The following is a 21,391-nucleotide window of genomic DNA, read 5'->3' as shown; positions in this document are numbered from 1 at the left end:
AAACACTGGAATGGTAGTTTTGCAATGGAAGAATGTGCAAAGTAGAAATAAAAATAATGGGGTGCAAAGGAGCAAAATAAATAAATAAATAAAAATTTAATACAGTTGGGAAAGAGGTAGTTGTTTGGGCTAAATTATAGGTGGCCTATGTACAGGTGCAGTAACCTGTGAGCTGCTCTGACAGTTGGTGCTTAAAGCTAGTGAGGGAGATAAGTTGGGGGGGGGGGGGGGGGGTTGTGAGTCAGGGGTGACCGTGTCAGGGGTGATGGGATAGGGTGAAAGAGTGACATTTAGCACCAGAATTAATCCTCCCCTTCAACAGATTGACACTTGAATGATGCAGATACAGATGGACAAACAAACACGCACAGAAACACGCATGTACACGCATGTACACATGCACACAGAACTTTTTGTCTAGCATTAGGGGTTCAAATCATTTAGATGTTAGTTTCCTAGCTGTCAAACTCTCTTTTTCCGTCCAAGTCTCCCCCTCTACAGGATATATACAGGTACAGCTCATCACAACTCAGCTTCTTCTCACCCTTCCCTCCCTCTTTCTCTCTCAACTTCTCTCCTTCCTCTCGGATGATAACTCACTCCCTCAATTTGGTCTCACTATACATCAGTCATCATCACACGTATGTTGTCTTCTCTGACCCCTCCCTCTCTCATTACTTTCCATTTCTTTCTTATCAAATCTTTCCATACCTGCACTCGTTCCACAAAGGAGAGCACAGGTTCATAACATGTTTATTGAAGTGTTATAATATGTCGTGATCGCATCATCGGTATGTTTTTATAATGTGTCCATGCACTCTGCAGGTGTCTGTTGGGAGCTCATTAGCACTAACTCTGCTCTAGGAACATAGAGAGACCATTAGCAGGCAATAGACTTTGATGTGTGTGTGCCGCAGAGCGCCTACTCATATTCAATTGCTCTCTCTCTCTTTCATGTCTCTTTCTCCTTCTGCTCTTTTGTCTAGTTGTCAGTCTTTTTATGGTACTGCGAATCATTTTAAAACTATCAGTCAATCTGCCTTTATTTCATCCTTCATTCTTGTCAAATTGTTCTCTCTCGCTCGCTCCCTCTTCCTATCCCCTCCTCCCTCCCCCTGTCTCTCGCTCGCTCGCTCTCTCTCCCAGATGGCAGTGTTCATCTTGGCTGCCCAGCTAGGCCCTCTGAGTCTGTTGTTGTGAGTTGGCGTGTCGTTGGCGTTGTTTGGTGACGTGTGTCTTCACACGGGTGTCTTATTCAACGAGCCCAAACCCAGCCACCCAATGACGTCAATGGGACCAGAGAGAAATACAGAGAGCTTAGGAGGACAGTTATGAGGTTCAGAGAGGCTGAAATGTATTCATTAAATTCCAACTGGGTGGTTTTGTTGGTAAGTTGTATGGCTCACTGTGAGGCCCTGACCCCTCCATATATCTGCTGCCGTGTAACCACACTATCTACATTTGTATCTCCTATTCTTTGAAATATGGGAGTACGAAGTACTAAGTGCAGTATCAGGACACCCACTGCTAAAAAGAATGTGACCAACATCCATTATTGTAGCACAGGTGACCAGCCATTACATCCGCATGTGACCACTTCCACCTATTTACTATATCAGAGCAGGGTAATGTGAATGTGGTAATGTGTCCCTCCGGACAGATCACCAAGTGGAAAGAAAGAAAGCGAGTGAGTGAGAGAGAGAGAGGAATTCTGAAGTTTTTCCACCCCACAGGAGGCTGCCTGAACATGCTGTGACTGGCTGCCACGTCTTTGGATAGAGAGGATGAGGCTCTATGTAAATGACATTCAAATCCAGATGCGATAACAACACAGTCAGTCTCAGTTCAGATAGTGCAGGTCTATGATGACGAAAGGGAGGAAGAGAGAAAAGAGGTAAGATGGAAGTGTGAAGATCTTCAGTGTATTTCTGGATCATAATCACTGGCATATCTTATGCACACATGAACTGTACGTAGGCATGCAAATGAGAATACACACACATACCCACATGTATAGCATGGTGGTGTGTGTCCGTCCCTAGGTATTGAACAACTTTTGGATCCGCTTTCTTTGCGTTTCTGTGGGCAGCATGCTTTTGTGTTTTGTGTGTGTCCTAGGCCTATACTCAAAAGGAGGATGGCGGTGGGAGGGGCTCGCTCCATCGTCCTGCGTCACATTGTGAGGTAAGAGGGTATCGAAGGATGGAGAAAGAGAAGAGGGTACATCTGTTTGAGGCTCTGTACACCCCTCTCCGGCTCATCTCAGAGCTAAAAATACAGACCCCCCAGACGTTGAAGACCGACTGGGATCTGAGGAGAACACCGTGTGTGTGTGTGTTTGAGAGAAAGAAATAGTAGCCTGTGTGTGTTTGAGAGAGATAGAAAGAATGTATGACTGTGACAAGAGTGTGGGTCTGTGACTTTAAATGAGTCACGCTCACCTCGCCTCGGCTCTTTGTGAGAGTCCCTTATTTTTTGGCACTCATGGAAGTGACGCTCTCGCTCTGCGACAGCCTTTGTTTGAGTAAGAATGGAAACGTGTTTGGCTCTGGGATTTGGGCTGCTATTCCTGTGATATCATATTTACTCTCAATTTAGCAGAAAGAGGACACGAACACACCCATCTGGTTCACTCTATCATGTTTCTGTAGGCTTACCTCCATTCTCTTGTTTTGGATGCTCTCCACTTGAGATTAATGTCTATCTTCTCTTTTTCCTCCTCAATCTTTTTTCCAGACATGATCCTCTCCCCTGTGTTGCCAATCTGTGCACTTATATTCCTTTATAGATATTCAAAATATTTGCCAAATCCAAGATCATTTTTGTGCCCCCATATGTGTCAGCCAACTTCTATTTTAGGTGACAGAAGCACCTCCATGAATCTTAGCCGAAGTTCACAACCCCACTTTCTGGAATGGTTTTGTCTGCCATCAAAATGAACAACCCCGCAATGGAATAGCCCATTCCCATGCCACAAAACGTACGGAAATTCGATCAGTACGCAAGATCAACAGTAACGTCCTTTGCAAAATTAGGGGTACGTTGACAGATTTTTCACCTTCTCGGCTCTGGTATTCGAACCAGCGTCCTTTCGGTTACTGGTCCACCGCTCTAACTGCTAGACTACCATCTAGCTAACACCACTGCCTGCTGTTGTACAGATTGCGGTTCAACGTGTAAGGCGAGCGCCAAGGTGGAGACAGAAGAGGAGACCATGGCCGTGGAGGGGAAGAGGGGTAAAAAAAAAGAAGAGGAAAACTACCCGGAGACTGTCACAGAGGGCCAGAGAGTGGTCATTCAACACTGGTGGGAACTGGAACTGAACCCACACGTACAAGACCCAATGTATTTGGGTGACAAGATGACAAAAGATTAATTAATTGGACCCAGTCAGTCAAATTGCATAATGTGGCATATGCATATAGCTTATTGTAATCTAACAACATTTACCCAGTTAACACAATTTAAAGTGCAAAGGGATAAGTTACATCTTTGCTGCAGAAAAGCATCAACAGTAAAACCTCACTTTTCTATTGTCTTTCTGCAGTAAAATCTGACGAGTTTACGGGTGTAATGCCGAGGGGGTCAGAGTTGCCCTCCTGGCTGCCGCCCAGGAGTGATGCTGGGGAGAAAGGGGAGTACTGTCTTCCAGGGATACACCTCTATGGGAAGTGTCTTTCTCTCCTTGGGTCTCGTCTGTTGTCTAATTACTCCCTTTCCTACAGAGGTATGTCTGTGGTTGGGAATAAAGAAAGGCCCACCTCGCAAGCTGAAGTTCCCTGAGCCTGAAGTTCTTGCCCTGGAGAAGGCACTGAAGACTGAATAAACATTTGAGGGAAGTATGCATAGGCACAATCTTAGTAGTTCCCACTGGACACAGATGTCTATTCAACAGTGGTTCAACAAAATGACATGGAAACAAGGTTGATTCAACCAATGTAAGCTCAGGGGGTTGTCGTTCCGTGTCCAATTCAAATGACTAAATTCAAATCAGATTGACCCAAACTGTAATAGAAAGGAATCCGTTGAAATAAACAGACTGGTTGAGAGGGTTTGGCTACTCAAGAGAGTAAACAGTGAGACCAAGAGAAAAACACAAAATTAAGGCAATCCACTTATTTGATTGGAATAAATATCCCATTAAAACGATTTGCTAAAATAGTGAATTCTCCCTCTTGTTTTTTGCAGCCAGTCAGCAAGGGTTTGTAGCAGCTGGATGCAGAATGATGAGGACTGACCAATGTGGTTGCACCCCAGTAATTCCTCTGATGAGACTGAGTCAAGCTCTTCTAGCCTGGGTACATGGTGACATTAATGGTGTCTCTCACAGTCACAGTTTTACAATATTGTTCGTATTATTCATATTATTCAATAACGTTAACATTTTTCATCTGCTTTTATGTTTGTCGATGAAGAATTCAAATTGAGATCCTCAGACCCCTTGTGAGACCATATGCTGGTGCGGTTGGCCCTGGGTTCCTCCTAATGCAAGACAATGCTAGACCTCATGTGGCTGGAGTGTGTCAGCAGTTCCTGCAAGAGGAAGGCATTGATGCTATGGACTGGCCCGCCCGTTCCCCAGACCTGAATCCAATTGAGCACATCTGGGACATCATGTCTCGCTCCATCCACCAACGCCACCACAGACTGTCCAGGAGTAGGCGGATGCTTTAGTCCAGGTCTGGGAGGAGATCCCTCAGGAGACCATCTGCCACCTCATCAGGAGCATGCCCAGGCGTTGTAGGGAGGTCATACAGGCACGTGGAGGCCACACACACTACTAAGCCTCATTTTGACTTGTTTTAAGGACATTACATCAAAGTTGGATCAGCCTGTAGTGTGGTTTTCCACTTTAATTTTGAGTGTGACTCCAAATCCAGACCTCCATGGGTTGATAAATTTGATTTCCATTGATAATTTGTGTGATTTTGTTGTTAGCACATTCAACTATGTAAAGAAAAAAAGTATTTAATAAGAATATTTAATTCATTCAGATCTAGGATGTGTTATTTTAGTGTTCCCTTTATTTTTTTGAGCAGTGTATTTACACATACATACACACTAAAGTTAACCCTACATTTAGCAAAAAGAGGACAAACGTTTCCATCACTTCTGTATTTAGGATGTCATCCTATGACAATGTTAAGCCTATCTCCCAGATATACCCCTACATTTATTTTATTTATTTGATTCATGTCCTGTCAGTCTCTCTAGCACTGCTATTTTAAGCCCTACATGTGTGATGGCACCTACAGTGCATTCAGAAAGTATTCAGACCCCTTTTCCCACATTACAGCTTTATTCTAAAATAGATTAAATCGACCCCCCCCCCCTCCCTTAATCTACCCACAACAATGCAAAAACAGGTTAAGAAATGTTTTCAAAGTTATAAAAAATATATGGTATGATGCCACAAGCTTGGCATCTGTATTTGGGGAGTTTCTCCCATTCTTCTCTGCAGATCCTCTCAAGCTCTGTTAGGTTGGATGGGGATTGTCACTGCACAACCATTTTCAGGTCTCCAGAGATGTTCGATCAGGTTCAAGTTCGAGCTCTGGCTAGGTCACTCAAGGACATTCAGAGAATTGTCCTGAATCAACTCCTGCGGTGTCTTGGCTGTGTGTTTAGGGTTGTTGTCCTGTTGGAAGGTGAACCTTCACCCCAGTCAGGTCTTGAGAGCTCTGGAGCAGGTTTTCATCAAGGATCTCGCTGTACTTTACTCTGTTCATCTTCCCTCGATCCTGAATAGTCTCCCAGTCCCTGCCGCTAAAAAACATCCCCACAGCATGATGCTGCCACCACCATGCTTCACTGTAGGGATGGTGCCAGGTTTCGTCCAGACGTGACGCTAGGCATTCAGGCCAAAGAGTTCAATCTTGGTTTCATAAGACCAGAGAATCTTGTTTCTCATGGTCTGAGTCCTTCAGACAAACTCCCAAGCAGGCTGTCATGTGTCTTTCACTGAGGAGTGGCTTCCATCTGGCCACCACCGTAAAGGCCTGACTGGTGGAGTGCTGCAGAGATGGTTGTACTTCTGGAAGGTTCTCCCATCTCCACAGAGGAACTGGAGCTCTGTCAGAGTGATCAACAGGTTCTTGGTCACCTCCCTGACCAAGGCCCTTCTCCCCTGATTGCTCAGTTTGGCCGGGCAGCCAGCTCTAGGAAGAGTTTTGGTTGTACCGAATTTTTTACATTTAAGAATGATGGAGGCCACTGTGTTCTTGGACCTTCAATGCTGCAGACATTTTTGGTACCCTTCCCCAGATCTGTGCCTCGACACAATCCTTTGCCCTCATGGCTTGTTTTTATCTGACATGTACTGTCAACTGTGGGACCTTAAATAGACAGGTGTGTGCCTTTCCAAATCATGTCCAATCAATTGAATTTACCACAGGTGGACAGGATGCACCTGAGCTCAATTCCGAGTCTCATAGCAAAGAGCCTGAATACTCATGTAAATACGATATTTCTGCTTTGTCGTTGTGGGGTATTGTGTATAGATAGATTGATGAGAGGAATTTTAGAATAAGGCTGTAATGTAGCACAATTTTGAATACTTTCTGAATGCACTGTAAATAGTTATTTATTGGCTGAAAATCTGAAGTTGATCGCCCCTTTCAATGAATGGGTTTTTGTCGGCCAAAATGTTGAACCCCCTCGATTGAATTTTGGAATAGTCCATTACAAAAGAAGCGCAACATGGGCGCAGAAGTTTGATGTTACGCAAGTTGAATCAATATCAACAATGGCGGCTCGTTTTAAAACAGGTCGGGCGACAGCTTTTCCATTTGAGTATTTCCCTCATAACCAGTAGTAAGGAAGTAGCCTAATGATCGATGTGCCGTGATTATTTTATGAAAGTACTAACCGTTTATTTGTTCTGGACAGGTCGAGGATCGAAGCGCAAGGCAAACAACAAGGCAGAAACTGAGGAGGAGACTTTAGTCATCGAGCGAAAGCGGGGTAAACGAGAGGAGGGGGAAACGGAGACTGCTACAGAGGGCCAGAGGGTGGTCATTGAACACTGGTGAGTACTGGAATATCCACAGGCACCCCCTAAAGAATATTCATTCACACACACAGATCAATTTAGGTAAATGCATTGAGTCAGAGTTCCATATTCACATAACCTTATTCCCATCACCAAACAATTGCCTATCTTCTATCGGTACAATCTGGATAATCTCAATATACAGGAAAGGAACAGACCACTTAGAAGTCTTAGACAAATTGCCTCTGAAAATAAAAACTTTCATTCTGCAGTAAGAGCTGATACGTGTACAGACGGTGTGCTGAGGGGGTGCGAGATGCCCTCCTGGCTGCCCGCCCAGACCTCATCGTGGTTCTGAACCCCCAGAAACCCCGCAAGAAAAGCCTGGAGGTCACACTTGTGGAGGGAGGGAAAGGTGTGTTCCTCCAGGTCATGTTATGAACAATTCTACTCTCATGGGTCCTGTTTCCTGGACACAGAATTGTAATTTAAAGTACAGATTAGGTGTCTGGGAATACAGAGCATATTGTTTAGTTTTGGCATGACACAGAGGCAACCAGAAGCTGTCCTTTATTTTGTACTAAGCATTCTTTCCTTTCTGTAGAGGTGTGCCTCTGGACAGGCATAAAGATAGGCCCACCTGCCAGGCTGAAGTTCCCTGAGCCTGCCATTGTGGTTGCAGCCCTGGAGGAGGCACTGAAAAATGAATAGAGACCCAGTGAAGGTCTGTATTTTGGACTGCCCCGATGTTTATATTATTCAACCTTTATTTAACTAGGCAAGTCAGTGGCGTTACATAACTCAACTATTATGATAATGACCACCTTTCCCAAATATTTTTTTGTAAACAATCTTAGTTTCTACTTTATTTATTATTGTTGTTTCCAGCTGTACCTCTAGGTTTTGGAAACTGGACGCAGAATGATGGGGACTGACCAACGGGGTTGCTCCCCAGTCTGTCCTCTGATGACCCAAGCGTCAAGCTCCTCTGGCCTGGATACATGGTGACATCTAGTGGTATCTCTCTGAAGTGCAACACATTCCCTCTATTAGGTTACTGTACAGTGGTGGTTCACCAAATATTTTCAATATACTATCAGTCTATTCCCTGAGTATCACCTTAAAAAATAATATCTGGCCATAATAATGACCACACTGTGACAAAGTGGCTTGATACACACGCATTGAGTTGGCTTGTTTACACTGGGGGTTTACTCTTTAACCGTTCGGGAAACACTGGATAACAATATATTTGTTGCTGAGTATTCACTGGTCAATTTCCTATGCTAAGTCTCATGTGTTTTAATATTTTTTCTATGGAGATTAACACGTATGTTTCTATACTCTTCTGTCTCATTCTTTGTTTAGAAAAGTATGGAATATGTGCATAAAGTTTTGTGCCTGTCAAAAATAAATGTTCTACATTTTAAATCAACCTGATTCCATACTTTGTTGAAATTTAACCAATATTTTCAATTATGATTTAACTACACAATTGCAAACGCTAATTGTTTCTTTAAAAACGACGTCATATTTGTGCGACTAGTGTCACTCGTCTGTCGCGGAAAGTTTGAACACTTAGGACGAACTATAAACGTACCCATTTCTAAGTAAGTAACAAATGTAGTAAGGCGGTCACAAACAAATATTTAAATAGCTATTTGTAGTAAGGCGGTCACAAACAAATATTTAAATAGCTATTAGTATTCAGCAGGTTATCGCCGGTACCATTCTAACCAGGCATTGTCAGATAGCTAGCCTACACGCTAACATTAGCTAGCTAATTGAACTGCATCTGCATCTATCTAGCTCTGAGCACGAGTATTGTTTACTTTTCGCATGATATTGGAGTTTGTAAACGTTAACCTTTTCAAGTTACTATAAAAAGGTAGAAAGAAACACCCCTCTTGATCAACGCATTTGTAGCTTCTCAACATGTATGGTAAGTGCTGAATAATGATTGGATTGGCACAGTGCCCTCCAGCCATGGCCTATACCAGAGCCTTATACATTATATATACAAGTATGTGGACACCCCTTCAAATGAGTGGATTCGGCTATTTCAGCCACACCCTTTGCTGACAGGTGTATAAAATCGAGAACACAGCCATGCAATCTCCATGGGAAAACAGGCAGTAGAATGTCCTTAAGGAAGAGTTATGTGACATTCAACATGGCACCATCATAGGATGCCAACTTTCCAACAAGTCAGTCAAATTTCTGCCCTGTGAGAGCTGCCCCGGTCGACTGTAAGCGCTGTTAATTTGAAGTGGAAATGTTTAAGAGCAATAACGGCTCAGCCGCGAAGTGGTAGGCCACACAAGCTCACAGAACGGGAGTGCAGACGTGTATAGCACGTACAAATCCTCAGTTGCAACACTCACTACCAAGTAACAAACTGCCTTTGGAAGCAACGTCGGCACAATAATTATTCATCGGGAGCATCATGAAATGGGTTTTTCATGGCCGAGCAGCCGCACCCAAGCCTCAGATCACAATGCATAGCTTCGGCTGGAGTGGTGTAAAGCTCGCCGCCATTGGACTCTGGAGCAGTGGAAACGTGTTCTCTGGAGGGATGAATCACGCTTCACCATCTGGCAATCAATGGACGATTCTGGGTTTGGTGGATGCCAGGTGAACGCTACCTGCCCGAATGCTTATGCTAACTGTAAATTTTGGTGGAGGAGGAATAATGATCTGGGGCTGTTTTTCATGGTTCGGGCCCCTTAGTTCCAGTGAAGATAAATGTTAACGCTACAGCATACATTCCAGATGATTCTGTGCTTCCAACTTTGTGGAAACAGTTTGGGAAAGGCCCTTTCTTCAGCATGACAATGTCCCCATGCACAAAGTGAGGTCCATACAGAAATGGAATGTAGAGGTCGTTGTGGAAGAACTTGGCTAGCCTGCACAAAGCCCTGACCTCAACCCCATCAAACACCTTTGGGATGAATTGGAACGGCGACTACGAGCCAGACCTAATCGCCCAACCTCAGTGCCTGACCTCACTAATGCTTTTGTGGGTGAATGGAAGCAAGTCCCCACAGCAATGTTCCAACATCTAGTGGAGAGCCTTCTCAGAAGAGGGGAGGCTGTTATAGCAACAAAGGGGGGACCAACTCCTTATTAATGCCCATGATTTTGACAAGCAGGTGTCCACATACAACTGGTCATGTAGTGTTTTTGTAAATAAAGCACTCTGCCCTATGCTTGTCCTATCAAAGGTCATTCCAGGGATGTTCATATCCTGTGTCGTGACTTATGAGAGACCATCACTGAAATCTGACATTGCAGCATCTAATAATCAGTCACATAAATCCTGTCCAGAGTGAGCTTATTACATGGCAGAGATGAAATTGACATGTCGGTGAAGTATTAAATGTTGTTCAGGCTAAATCTGACTTTTGTCTCTGTACAGCCATGGTGACTGAGGGCCCAGAGAAGACTGGTGAGGAGGGAGTGGGTGCTGGTGGCGGGGGGACGAGGTTTGACCTGGAGAAGGAGACTGAGCTGCGGTTCGAGGTGGAGGCCGGGGAGAAGGTGCATCTGGAGCTGCTCACAGGATTGGCGGAGGTCTTTGGCTCTGAGCTCAACCGCAACAAGAAGTACACGTTTGGACCAGGTTCCAAGATTGCTGTGTTCACCTGGCAGGGCTGTAGTGTTTCTCTCTTGGGGAAGACAGAGGTGAGAGGCTGTAGAGGAGTAACAGATGGATGAGAGGGATATGTGTTTGGCTGAAGCATCTTATCTGTAACTGCTAGGAGTGACATATGCAGAAATGTGTAAATCTTTCTCTCCCAGGTGGCGTACATATCAAAGGACACACCCATGCTGCTCTACCTGAACGCACACACTGCACTGGAACAGATGAGACGACAGGCGGAGAGAGACAATGAGAGGGGACCACGGGTCAGTGTTCATCTGTGTGTGTGTGTATTTTTGTCTAAGTGAAGTGGACTTAGGCCAGTGTTTGTGTGTGAGAGGTGGACTTGGGTTAGTGTGTGTATGTGAGAAGTGGACCTTGGTCAGAGACACACTGTACGCTCTCTTGTGTAAAAGTTGCTTCAACGTTGTGCCCCAGGTAATGGTGGTGGGGCCTACAGATGTGGGGAAGTCGACGGTGTGCAGGCTGTTGCTGAGCTACGCTGTCAGGCTGGGCAGGAGGCCCACACTGGTGGACCTGGATGTGGGCCAGAGTGGGGTGAGATCAACAAAGCAACTACATCAGCACCAGTGACTGCACAGAGAATAGTATATAAGCAGATTCATCCTTTGTGTTTGTGGATGGTGGTGTAGATACAATATATTGCTACTGTTGCGTCTACTATCACTGCCATTATGCTAATAAGGACAATTACATATAGTGATTGTATTGACTGGCAGTGTCTAAGGTTAGTAATGTTGATGACCATGATACATTCCCTTCAGGTGTCAGTCCCGGGCACAATGTCAGCACTGTGTATTGAGCGTCCGGCTGACGTGGAGGAGGGGTACTCTGTACAGGCGCCTCTGGTCTACCACTTTGGTTCCACCACTCCAGGAACCAACATCAAACTCTACAACAAGGTGAAAGATGAGACAGATAACCATAGAGGTTATAAACTCAGCAAAAAAAAGAAACGGCCCTTTTTCAGGACCCTGTCTTTCAAAGATCATTCCTAAAAATCCAAATAACTTCACAGATCTTCATTGTAAAGGGTTTAAACACTGTTCCCCATGCTTGTTCAATAAACCATAAACAATTAATGAACATGCACCTGTGGGACAGGTTCAGGATGGCAACAACTGCCCGAGGAATGAGCGTTACACCGAGGCCTATAATCTGGAGCGGGATCGATTTGGAGGTGGAGGGTCCGTCATGGTCTGGGGTGGTGTGTCACAGCATCATCGGACTGAGCTTCTTGTCATTGCAGGTCATCTTAACGCTGTGCGTTACAGGGAAGACATCCTCCCTCATGTGGTACCCTTCGGGGTGACAGGTAGCCTAGTGGTTAGAGTGTTGGACTTGTAACTGAAAGGTTGCTGGATCGAATCCCTGAGCTGACAAGGTAAACCATCTGTCGTTCTGCCCCTGAACAAGGCAGTTAAACCCACTGGCCGTCATTGAAAATAAGAATTTATTCTTAACTGACTTGCCTAGTAAATGAAAGGTGAAATTATTTTTTTCATTAAAAAAAGGCTCATCCTGACATGACCCTCCAGCATGACAATGCCACCAGCCATACTGCTTGTTCTGTGCGTGATTTCCTGCAAGACAGTAATGTCAGTGTTCTGCCATGGCCAGCCAAGAGCCAGGATCTCAATCCCATTGAGCACATCTGAGACCTGTTAGATTGGAGGGTGAGGGCTAGGGCCATTTCCCCCAGAAATGTATGGAACTTGCACGTGCCTTGGTGGAAGAGTGGGGTAACAGCTCACAGCAAGAACTGGCTAATCTTGTGCAGTACATTTGGAGGAGATGCACTGCAGTACTTAATGCAGCTGGTGGCCACACCAGATACTTACTTTTGATTTTGACCCCCCGTCTTTGTTCAGGGACACATTATTCAGTTTCTGCTAGTCACATGTCTGTGGAACTTGTTCAGCTTGTCTCAGTTGTTGATTCTTGTTATGTTCATACAAATATTTACACGTTAAGTTTGCTGAAAATAAACACAGTTGACAGTGAGAGGAGTGAGAGTTTCTTTTTTTGCTGAGTTTATTAAACCATAACTTTGGTTGACAATTTGCCTGGCATATATTCTCTCTCGCCCCTCCCCATTGCTACCTTTCTCTCACTCCCCCTCCATTTCTCTCCATCTTTCTTTCCCACTGTCCCTCCTAGTTGACGTCGTGTCTGGCCGAAGTGTTCTCCCAGCGCTGTGAGGAAAACAGGAAGGCCAGTGTGGGCGGCTGCATCATCAACACCTGTGGCTGGGTGAAGGGTTCTGGCTACCAGGCCCTGGTCCACTGTGCCTCAGCCTTCCAGGTGGATGTGGTTCTGGTGCTGGACCAGGAGAGGCTTTACAACGAGTTGAAGCGGGACCTACCGCACTTCGTCCGAGTTGTGCTGCTACCCAAATCCGGAGGGGTCGTGGAGCGCTCTAAAGACTGCCGGCGTGAATCTCGGGACGAGAAGCTCCGGGAGTACTTCTATGGTTTTCGCAGTGCCTTGTTCTTCCCTCACGCTTTCGACGTGCGCTTTTCTGATGTGCGCATCTACAAGATCGGAGCGCCTTCCATCCCTGACTCATGCCTGCCGCTTGGCATGTCGCAGGACGACACCCAGCTGAAGCTAGTCCCTGTGACACCCGGTCGTGACCTCACACACCACGTGCTGAGCGTAAGCTGTGCTGATGAGGGGGAGGAGGGGGCTGGAGGGGTGCGCAGGGGTGTGCTGGAGAGCCCAGTATGTGGCTTCATTGTGGTGACTAACGTGGACACACAGGCACAGGTGATGACCGTGCTCTCGCCCGCCCCCAGACCCCTCCCCAGACACACACTGCTCATCATGGACATTCGCTTCATCGACCTCAAATAGAGGATGAGAGAGGGAAAAGGCAATGGGAAGACAGAGAAATGCTGAATGGCTGAAATCCCCGATGGCTTTGTCAAGAGGAGTTTAATTTCATTGGCACTGAGTTTGGGGCAGCAGAGCAGTATATGTTCTGACAATATTTGGTTTCAAGCTCAACTGATGAGAGAGAGAGAAGATGACAAGTGTTGGGCAGAGAGTGAGGATAATGGAGGCGAGAGGGGGTTAGAGTCGGTGGAGCGGAATGGCGCTGAGGGAGGAGGAAAATGTCTGTAAATATATATTTTTCAATTCGACTTTATCATTTGCAATGTACAGAAACTGGTGAGTGTTTTTCTACATGTTCTATCAAGAGTTGTTTTCCACACGAGACTGTTTGGTTATAAATGTTTTTTATTGTGATTTTAATAAAATGTGCCTCTGTTGCATCTTATTTTGCCTCTGTGGTGTGTAGCTACATACATTCGCCCCAGCATTGTTTTAGATTGAACCTGGGTACAAGTCTTAACGAACATTCCATTCCTTGTACTCTGTGCCATATTCCAAAGACTGGTCTTTCTTCAATCATCAAATATTTTCTATCATTAATTAAATTATCCAGGTCCTCAATGAGGCCCTTCAAGGATGAAGTTTGACAAAGCATCAGAGTACTTTTATCTCTAATCCTTTACATTTGAAGCTAACAATTCAATGACCATAATAAATAGGTATGGTGTCAGAGGGCAACCTTGTTTTACGCCTCTTCACAATTCAAAGTTCTCAGCGACGTAACCGTTATTGATTGTTTTACATAAAGGATTGTTGTACATGACTTTTACCCATTTTATGAGAGATTCTCCAAAATTCTAAATACACCATTCGTAATATTAAATATTCTTGTAAATACATGTCTTGCATCATTTAAAAGCTTAACATCTTATTAATCCAGCCGCTGTGTCAGATTTCAAAAAGGCTTTACGTCGAAAGCAAAACATGCAATTATCTGAGGAGAGCCCCCAGCTAACAAAAGTATTACTAGCATTTTCCAACCAAGCATTAGCGTCATAAAAAACAAAATCGCTTACCTTTGAAAATATTCCTCTGGTGGCAATGCCAATTGTCCTAACTCCACAGTGAATGTTAGGCTATAAAAATAGATATTTGTAAACCACTTACGTCGTGATTTAGGTCTCATTCAACTTTGCGAGGCAAGTTTTGACTCTCAGGCAGATGACATGATTCTGTACTGAGAGGATGCCATGCTGGACTGGTAAAATCTTCTCATGCCAATGTCGTTATTTGAAATTAATATAAAATATTATTAATTTGAGAATTTTTTTAGATTTTCTTATTTTATTTGCATTATATACACATTCCATTACTGAGATTAAGGTACACATTGGCTATCCATTGTATGTGATATATATATATTTTAAAATGTATTTTATATAAACATGGAATGAAACAGCACTTCACCATATTGATTATGTTCCCTGTATTCTATGATACATCTGTTTATTTTACGTGTTGATACAGGGCTCATACGTGAAAGTATTCTTACTGAAACTATGTTTTTCCCAACAGTGGCAGTGATTCTGATTATGCGCCACCAATGTCTAGTTGTCCATCCCCCTCTGAAGCTTGTTCAACCAGCCGGACCCCTGCTGTCTCTGGCTCCACACCTACCCTGCCATCTAGAGGTTTGAAGTCAGTGACAAAGAAGCGGAGGTGGGGAAGACAGAAACCTGCAAACAGAGGGCCAGAGGGTCGTTGGCACTTTGTGTTGGAAGATGATGTGGAACAAATTCCACCAGTTTTTAGACCAAAAAGGCAGCCAGGACCTCACCTAGACGTGACTGCAAAGTACAGCCTCCTTCAACTTTTTCATCTGTTTTTCACCTCGTCAGTTGTTGATTCCCTGATGTCGAACACCAATAAGTACGGGGCTAAGAAGCAGGCAGGAAAGAAAGAGGTATGGAAGACCATTTCCATGTCAGACCTTTTCTGCTTTCTTTCACTGGTCATTTACATGGGGCTGGTGAAGTTGAAAACTCTGAGGGACTACTGGTAAACATCAGCTCTCTATCAACTGCCTTTCCCCACCACTGTCATGTCTTCTATCTCACGGGAGCTTCACATCAGTGACCCAGAAGTTGATGGGCATAACAAGAAGAGAGGCACAGGAAGGTTTGATAGGCTCTGCAAAATCAAACCTCTCTACCCCAGCATCGTTGAGGCCTGCAATACCTATTTTCAGCCTGCCCAGAACCTGTCCATCGATGAGAGGATGGTAGCCTCAAAGGCCAGAATCAGCATCAAACAATACATGCGTAACAAACCAACCAAATGGGGTTACAAACTGTTTGTTTTGGCTGATTCTGTGTGCGCCTACACTTGCAATGTTTTTGTTTATGAGGGGAAAACAGTTTTGCTACTGTTAATGGACTGAGTTATGATCCCGTTATGGAGCTATTGGATTTTCAACTGCTGGGGAAGGGCTACAAACTGTTTGTGGACAACTTCTACACATGTCCTACCCTGTTTACAGAGCTGAGGAAGCGGGATGTGTGGGCTTGTGGCACCATTCGGACCAACAGAGTGGGCTTTCCAAAAACAAAGGTGAACGACATGCCTAAGTGGGCTGAGTGGGGTACCATGCGATGGATTCGTGAAGATGGCCTGCTCTTTGTAAAGTGGATGGATACCAGAGAGGTGGTCATGTGCACAACTATCCACAAGTCCTTCAGTGGCGATCACGTCGTCAGGCGTGTGAAGGACGGTAGCGGGGCATGGACCACAAAAAATGTCCCCATTCCAGCTGCTGTGAAGGACTACAACAAGGGCATGGGAGGTGTGGACCTGTATACTACAATGTTCTCCACAAGACCATGAAATGGTACAAGACATTTTTCTATAATTTCATTGACTTTGCTGTGGCGAATGCCTTCATCCTCCAGAAGGAAATGGCCAAGAGCTGTGGACAGCCCCCCATCTCACAGCTAGCCTTCAGGGTGCTGCTCATTTAGGAGCTTGCTAGCTACAGCAAGTCCACTGTAGCACCTTCTGTCCCCTCTACCTCGGTCCCTTCTGCTCCAACCAGTGGTGTTCACCTGCCCAGATTCATCTCTGCAGGCATGAGTGTGCCTCAGGGCAAAAAGGGCACAGTAGGGAGACGTCGTTGTGCCCTTTGTCACAGGAAATGCCCCATCACCTGCACCACCTGTTCAGTAAGCCTCTGCTTTACAGCAGAAAGAGACTGCTATGGGCCATGGCACCAGCATCACAATATTGTAAATAGAAAATGTGTAAATAGTTACCCTTGTTATTTAAAAAGAAAATCTATATATTTGTATTTTTTAAATATTTTTTAAATATATTTTTGGGGTGTGTGTGTTAGAATAGCATTTATGTATTTTGTATATAGTTCTTTCCTTCAAAATGTATCACTGTACCAATTCGGTCACTTGGGTACATCTGTGTGGGACACCTGGGTGACTTCATGCTCAATGTCATGTAGCTCTCTCATTTTTGAAGTTATCTGTCTAAAACTTTGCTCAGCTATTGTTGCCATCTTATGTTCTTCATTCAAATCACCCCCAGCATCCTATCTGTATGTTTGGCTGTTCTTATTCATTTGAAAGATGCAGCAACAATAAAAAAATAAACAGAAAACGTATGTTTATTTCCTTGTATTTTCTTCTAACAGATCTATTGTGTTATATTCTCCTACATTCAATTCACATTTTCACAAAATTCAGAGAGTGTTTCCTTTCAAATGATACCAAGTATATGCATATCCTTGCTTCTGGGCCTGAGCTACAGGCAGTTAGATTAGGGTATGTTTTTAGACGGAAATTGAGAAGAAGGGGGGCTACCCCGGAGAGGTTAACAGATTCTAGACGTACATCACTATATCAAATGCTTTCTCAAAATCTGCTATAAAGATTATACCTGGTTTTCCTACATTCTCATAGTTTTCCATTATTTCTAGTAGTTGTCTCGATTATGTTTAAGAATTCAGTTTTATAGTGATGAACAATGTCGGGGCAGACATTTTTTATTCAATGAGCAATACATTTTGCCAATATTTTTGCATCACAACATCGAAGGGTGAGGGGCAATGTTCCCTCAAATTTCTTTTGGCACTGATCAAATTTCAGGTCTACTGACTGCAAACTTGAACATTGGGGAAATGTTGTGCAACTTCCAGTGCACGTTTACTGTAAACACTGAGGCTGTACCTGCTTTAAGTTACAGTTTCAGACAGTGGTCAAGTAGACTACTGTGGCTATTTGATCATAATGTAGACCTACCAGAGTGACCAACCATCAAACACAATAGAGAAAATGTGTTCATAACATTTTGACATGGAAATAGCTGTTCTATCATTCAGCCTACAGTAGCAGCCAATGTGTGTTATTCAATGTAGGCCTACATTCCATGACACAACATGCAGGGCTTGATATTAACCTGTTTATCCACTTGTCCTTTAGAAAAGGAGGTGACTGAAAATGTTGTGTTTGATGCAACAAAAAATACTTTATATGCATTATTCCCAGACCATTATTACAAAGAATCAGACAAAGTATGCTACTGCGACTGCCTACTTCTCTTTATTCAACTCGCTTTTCAAAGATGTCTAGAAATATACACGTTTTGTGCTCTTGTAGGAATCAATCACTCCCCCATTGTTGACTACAAATGATCTATAACTGGGCTAATAACTCACTAACTAGCAAAATATATGAACAAACATGCAGATGGCTACATGCAGCTCTCGCTTTGGTATCAAAACAAGCACATCTATTCAGGAAACCGCTCATGCTGAAAACACAGTCCAGTTCAAAGTGAATGGCACAGCTCCATATATGGCAATGGTCTATTTGCAAATAGGCCTACTGCAGCGCTGATTGGTTATGCTTCACTTGGCTGTGTAGACTTGCATCTCAATATAATCTCACATTTACAACAAAATCTCTTGCATAGTTTGTTTTGGTACGTTGTATTGATAGTGGCTAATAATGCGCTGATTCAATCACAACTCCCAGAGTAAAGGGAAACGTTGATAGTGTTAAGGTAAGGGGGAAACGTCACAGAAAGTTGAGTGAGGTTCTCTGTGAGAGCTAATATTTATTCTGCTTGGCAGTCTGTGGGGAACTGCGTACCCTTTCACACTCGCAGCTTAGAGGGAACATTGGTGAGGGGCCTCCAATTGTTTTAAAGAGACTGGGTATTTGTATCACCCACCCTAGCTACTGCTTCAGTAGGAAAGAGATCAGTCTCTCTTTTTGTGTGTGTGACAGTTTACCATTTAAATACCAGTAATTAAAACATGGTAGTAATGGATCTTTCAGTAGTTCATAAAAAGTTTGATACAGTGTCTACAGAAAGTAGTCACACCCCCTTGATTTTCCCCCACATTTTGTTGTGTACAACCTGAATTTAAAATTGATTAAATTGTCACTGGCCTACACACAATGCCCCATAATGTGAAAGTGGAATTATGTTTTTAGAAATGTTTACAAATGAATTACAATTGAAAATATGAAATGTCTTGAGTCAATAATCAACCCCTTTGTTATGGCAAGCCTAAATAAGTTCAGGAGTAAAATGTGCTTTACCAGTAATACATTGTATGGACTCACTCCGTGTGCAATAATAGTGTTTAACATTTAAAAAATGTATTACCACTTCATATCTGTACCCCACACATACAATTATTTGTAAGGTCCCTCAAGTCGAGAAGTGCATTTCAAACACAGATTCAACCACAAAGACCACGGAGGTTTTCCAATGCCTCGCAAAGAAGTATCCCCGCACATTGACTCGGTACCGGTACCCTCTGTATATAGCTTTGTTATTGTTATGTCCATTTATTTTGCTTTTTGATTGATTCCATTTTTTTCTCACTTAATTAAATATTTTATTGAACTGCATTGTTGGTTAAGGGCTTGTAAGTAAGCATTTCACGGTAAGGTCTACACCTGTTGTATTCGGCGCATGTGACAAATACAATTTGATTTGATATGCACATATTGGTAGATGGGTAAACAAATTTAAAAAGCACACATTGAATATCCATTTGAGCAGGGTGAAGTTATTAATTTCACTTTGGACAGTCCCTACAAAGATACGTGTCCTTTCTAACTCAGGGATTTCACTATGAGGCCAATTGTGACTTTAAAACAGTTACTGAGTTTGAATGACTGTGATAAGAGAAGACTGAGGATGGATCAAGAACATTGTAGTTACTCCACAATACTAACCTAATTGACAGGGTGAAAAGAAGGAAGCCTGTACGGAATAAAAAATATTCCAAAACATGCATCCTGTTATCAAAAAGGCACTAAAGTAATACTGCAAAAAATGTGGCAAAGCAATTCACTTTTTGTCCTGAATACAAAGTGTTATGTTTAGGGCAAATCCATTACAACACATTACTGAGTATTACTCTCCGTATTTTCAAGCGTAGTGGTGGCTGCATAATGTTATGGGTATGCTTTTAATCGTTAAGGACTGGGGAGTTTTTCACAATAAAAATTAAACGGAATGGAGCTAAGCACAGTCAACATCCTTGAGAAAAATCGGGTTCAGTTTGCTTTCACCTGACACTGGGAGATTAATTCACCTTTCAGCAGGACAAAGAACCTAAAACACAAGGCCAAATATACACTCGAGTTTCTTACCAAGACGACATTGAATGTTCCTGAGTCGTCTAATTACAGTTACAGTGGGGCAAAAAAGTATTTAGTCAACCACCAATTGTGCAAGTTCTCCCACTTAAAAAGATGAGAAAGGCCTGTAATTTTCATCATCACTTCAACTATGACAGACAAAATGAGAAAAAAAATCCAGAAAATCACATTGTAGGATTTTAATGAATTTATTTGCAAATTATGGTGGAAAATAAGTATTTGGTCATCTACAAACAAGAAAGATTTCTGGCTCTCACAGACCTGTAACTTCTTCTTTAAGAGGCTCCTCTGTCCTCCACTCGTTACCTGTATTAATGGCACCTGTTTGAACTTGTTATCAGTATAAAAGACACCTGTCCACAACCTCAAACAGTCACACTCCACACTCCAATTTGGCCAAGACCAAAGAGCTGTCAAAGGACACCAGAAACAAAATTGTAGACCTGCACCAGGCTGGGAAGATGAATCTGCAATAGGTAAGCAGCTTGGTTTGAAGAAATCAACTGTTGGAGCAATTATTAGGAAATGGAAGACATACAAGACCACTGATAATCTCCCTCGATCTGGGGCTCCACGCAAGATCTCACCCCGTGGGGTCAAAATGATCACAAGAACGGTGAGCAAAAATTCCAGAACCACACGGGGGGACCTAGTGAATGACCTGCAGAGAGCTGGGACCAAAGTAACAAAGCCTACCATCAGTAACACACTACGCAGCCAGGGACTCAAATCCTGCAGTGCCAGACGTGTCCCCCTGCTTAAACCAGTACATGTCCAGCCCCGTCTGAAGTTTGCTGGAGAGCATTTGGATGATCCAGAAGAAGATTTGGAGAATATCATATGTACAGATGAAACCAAAATATAACTTTTTGGTAAAAACTCAACTCGTCATGTTTGGAGGACAAAGAATGCTGAGTTGCATCCAAAGAACACCATACCTACTGTGAAGCATGGGGGTGTAAACATCATGCTTTGGGGCTGTTTTTCTGCAAAGGGACCAGGACGACTGATCCGTGTAAAGGAAAGAATGAATTGGGCCATGTATTGTGAGATTTTGAGTGAAAACCTCCTTCCATCAGCAAGGGCATTGAAGATTAAACGTGGCTGGGTCTTTCAGCATGACAATGATCCCAAACACACCGCCCGGCAATGAAGGAGTGGCTTCGTAAGAAGCATTTCAAGGTCCTGGAGTGGCCTAGCCAGTCTCCAGAT

The 21,391-nt window shown here is 43.5% G+C and overlaps 1 protein-coding gene and 1 long non-coding RNA gene across 3 annotated transcripts; both read left to right on the top strand.

The window, feature by feature from the left end:
• The first annotated feature begins 6,422 nt into the window (after positions 1–6,422).
• Positions 6,423–8,426, top strand: LOC109880693 (uncharacterized). The gene is made up of 5 exons (XR_002253734.2): positions 6,423–6,767; positions 6,889–7,027; positions 7,264–7,406; positions 7,596–7,715; positions 7,880–8,426. It is a non-coding gene; the product is annotated as an uncharacterized LOC109880693 (long non-coding RNA).
• Positions 8,427–8,518: 92 nt separating this feature from the next.
• On the top strand, positions 8,519–13,938 carry LOC109880670 (polyribonucleotide 5'-hydroxyl-kinase Clp1-like). 2 transcript variants are annotated; one of them, XM_020472856.2, is made up of 6 exons: positions 8,519–8,601; positions 10,410–10,675; positions 10,793–10,900; positions 11,073–11,192; positions 11,420–11,557; positions 12,816–13,938. In XM_020472856.2, the coding sequence occupies exons 2-6, from the start codon at positions 10,412–10,414 to the stop codon at positions 13,509–13,511; spliced, it is 1,326 nt and encodes a 441-aa protein (XP_020328445.1). In that variant the 5' UTR covers positions 8,519–8,601; positions 10,410–10,411; the 3' UTR covers positions 13,512–13,938. The 2 variants fall into 2 exon arrangements, with proteins under 2 accessions (XP_020328445.1, XP_020328443.1); XM_020472854.2 differs by lacking the exon at positions 8,519–8,601 and adding an exon at positions 8,630–8,933.
• The last annotated feature ends 7,453 nt before the right edge of the window (positions 13,939–21,391 follow it).

Source organism: Oncorhynchus kisutch, linkage group LG19 (assembly GCF_002021735.2).
Source record: "Oncorhynchus kisutch isolate 150728-3 linkage group LG19, Okis_V2, whole genome shotgun sequence".
Taxonomy (NCBI): Eukaryota; Metazoa; Chordata; class Actinopteri; order Salmoniformes; family Salmonidae; genus Oncorhynchus; species Oncorhynchus kisutch.
The sequence above is the reverse complement of the archived record's forward strand: the minus strand, read 5'-3'. Positions and strand labels throughout refer to the sequence as shown.